We start from the raw sequence: 2,432 nt of genomic DNA, 5'->3' as shown, positions 1-2,432 counted from the left end.
TCACACAGGGGAGAAACCCTTTACCTGTGATCATTGCAAACGAAGTTTTACACAGAAAGGAACTCTGATTGAACATCTGCGAACTCACACAGGGGAGAAACCCTTTACCTGTGATCATTGCAAACGAAGTTTTGCACTGAAAGGAACTCTGATTGAACATCTGCGAACTCACACAGGGGAGAAACCCTTTACGTGTGATCATTGCAAACGAAGCTTTACACACAAAGGAAATCTTATTCAACATCTCCGAGTGCATACAGGGGAAAAGCCATTTTCGTGTACTTATTGCTTACAAAAGTTCCGTTTTAAATGTAGTTTAAATAATCATATTATCAAATGTCATAATAACAATGAATAACGCTATTTGTTATGAAGGAAAATGTTTACAAAAGTATTTATTCGTATTAATATTCGTATTTAGATTTTATTCAACTTAAAAACAAGGAACGTTTGAAGTTTTATTTTCTTCATTTGTAATTTTTTTATTTTGTAAAATACATTTGATTTTATGTAATCGAACAAGAAATGTTTCGTAATATTATTTTTTAATAAATTGAAATTTAAAATACATTGTCTTAAGTACGTGTATCATTTAGTCCGGTAGAGTCCAATTCCTTTACTCACCAATAACTCGTTTAGTGTCGCTATAATCCTATCCAAAAATCAAAGGAAATTGTTATCTTATTTATTCGCAATGATCTGTTGTTTTTTTATCGTCATAGAGGAATCGGAAATCGAATACACTGCATTGTATTGTATATTGTATGATTAACAGTGAAATTTATTAAAAATCTTAATGGCAGATTTTTGAATCGGTAAGATCTGAGCGGTGATGCTAATTGGTTAAGTTAGTCGTACTTTGTGTGAAATTGCTCTTTAGCCAAAGTAGGATTGGCCCTCAGCACAAAAATCTTTGCATTAAAAATTTTATGCTAGATGTCCTTTTACTTTCCCAGCTATTATGTCTAGATAAGAAGGAAAAGCTATTTTATTTATTTTTACTAGATGAGCCCGGCGTTGCTCGGACAAAAAATAACAATAAATACTAGTATTATCTGATTCTTTCGTACTTTAACCCTTCTATTATATTATATTATAGTTTTTGATTGTTAACTACGAATGTTATCTCTATGAAACTGTTTCATTCACAGCCGAATATCAAATGGACATCTGACAACGAATCAAATTTCGCGAAAAACCAAATATTTAAAATTGGCACCCTGCAAAACCACTTAAATCATGTTTTGTGCTGGCCGATAATCACGTATTTTGAATTTTTCAATTCTACTGTCACCAGATCGCTGGTCTGATCGAAATAAGGGCCGTTGCAGAAGAAAGGGGTTGAAGTAATTCGAGTAAAAGTAGTCGTTGACCTCCTCTGGAAGATAGGATGGTCAACCACTACTATATAATACTGGTCTACTATTAATATTTGAAAAGTGATCCGTGTTGGAAAGGTTAAGATAACTTCGCATGTGATCGAGTTGCTAATTATAATGTCCGAAAAACTTCGTATGACTCGTTTAAATAAAAAATCTTATAAAACTGTGAGATGATTGCTTTTATGTTATAGAGGAGAAGGTGGTATTATGGAACACTGCGGGTATTATGGAACCACCCCATTTCGAACTGATAATAAAGGCGAACTGTAGCGGAATGTGGCTGAACTGAANAGAAGGTGGTATTATGGAACACTGCGGGTATTATGGAACCACCCCATTTCGAACTGATAATAAAGGCGAACTGTAGCGGAATGTGGCTGAACTGAACTAGGAAGACATTCATAACAAGGGGAAAACCCGTTTTACTTCAGTTAAACAGTTGTCCGTGTTTAATCACCAAATTTGTTTTTTTTTTTTAAATTCGCAAGTTTTGAATGCTATGTGAATGTAATTATTTTTAAAATATAAATCGTGTAGTTGTAGGTTCACTGGCGCATGTATTCCGTTCCAGAGACTTGGGGGTACATATTAATCTGTGTGACCAGAGACTTGGGGGTACATATTAATCTGTGTGATTTTCACGTTTTTAAAGTTTGGTGCCAACGGGAATTAAGTTAACCCAAGATGGAGATGCGTGAAATATGGACCCCATTGGTGCTTTTACAGTAATATGGAACTCAACTCCTCCGAACTCTCTCTTTACGAGCAGACATTCGTCCTGAGCAATTTGTGAAAAAGACACTAGGTAGAAAGTCAATTCTTCCCGAGAATATCGAAAAAGAGCTGCTGGAATATATATTGTTGATGGAGGTCATATTTTTCTATTTTAAAAGCATTTTTGCGATAAAATACATTGGAGTAAATAATTTTGTAATTATTTAATATTTTTTTGTACTTTCCTATTTGTTTTTGGATAAATTAAAGCATTTTTTGAAAATATACAGTAAGGTTCCATATTACCACCCGATTTTCTCTAAGCCTACTTTCTGA

At 33.9% G+C, this 2,432-nt stretch overlaps 1 protein-coding gene across 1 annotated transcript in view; it reads left to right on the top strand.

The window, feature by feature from the left end:
- LOC111638650 (zinc finger protein 808-like) overlaps window positions 1–439 on the top strand; it is a 96,698-nt gene extending 96,259 nt beyond the window's left edge. The window contains exon 19 of the mRNA XM_023384398.1: window positions 9–439. Coding sequence (XP_023240166.1) covers window positions 9–358 — 350 coding nt within the window. The 3' untranslated portion in view covers window positions 359–439. The remainder of the gene's footprint in view (window positions 1–8) is intronic.
- Window positions 440–2,432: the final 1,993 nt, after the last annotated feature.

This window comes from Centruroides sculpturatus, unplaced genomic scaffold, assembly GCF_000671375.1.
Source record: "Centruroides sculpturatus isolate CEXI.00-Female unplaced genomic scaffold, Cexi_2.0 scaffold142, whole genome shotgun sequence".
Lineage (NCBI taxonomy): Eukaryota > Metazoa > Arthropoda > Arachnida > Scorpiones > Buthidae > Centruroides > Centruroides sculpturatus.
Note: the sequence above shows the minus strand (reverse complement) of the source record. Positions and strands in the feature narration are given on the sequence as shown.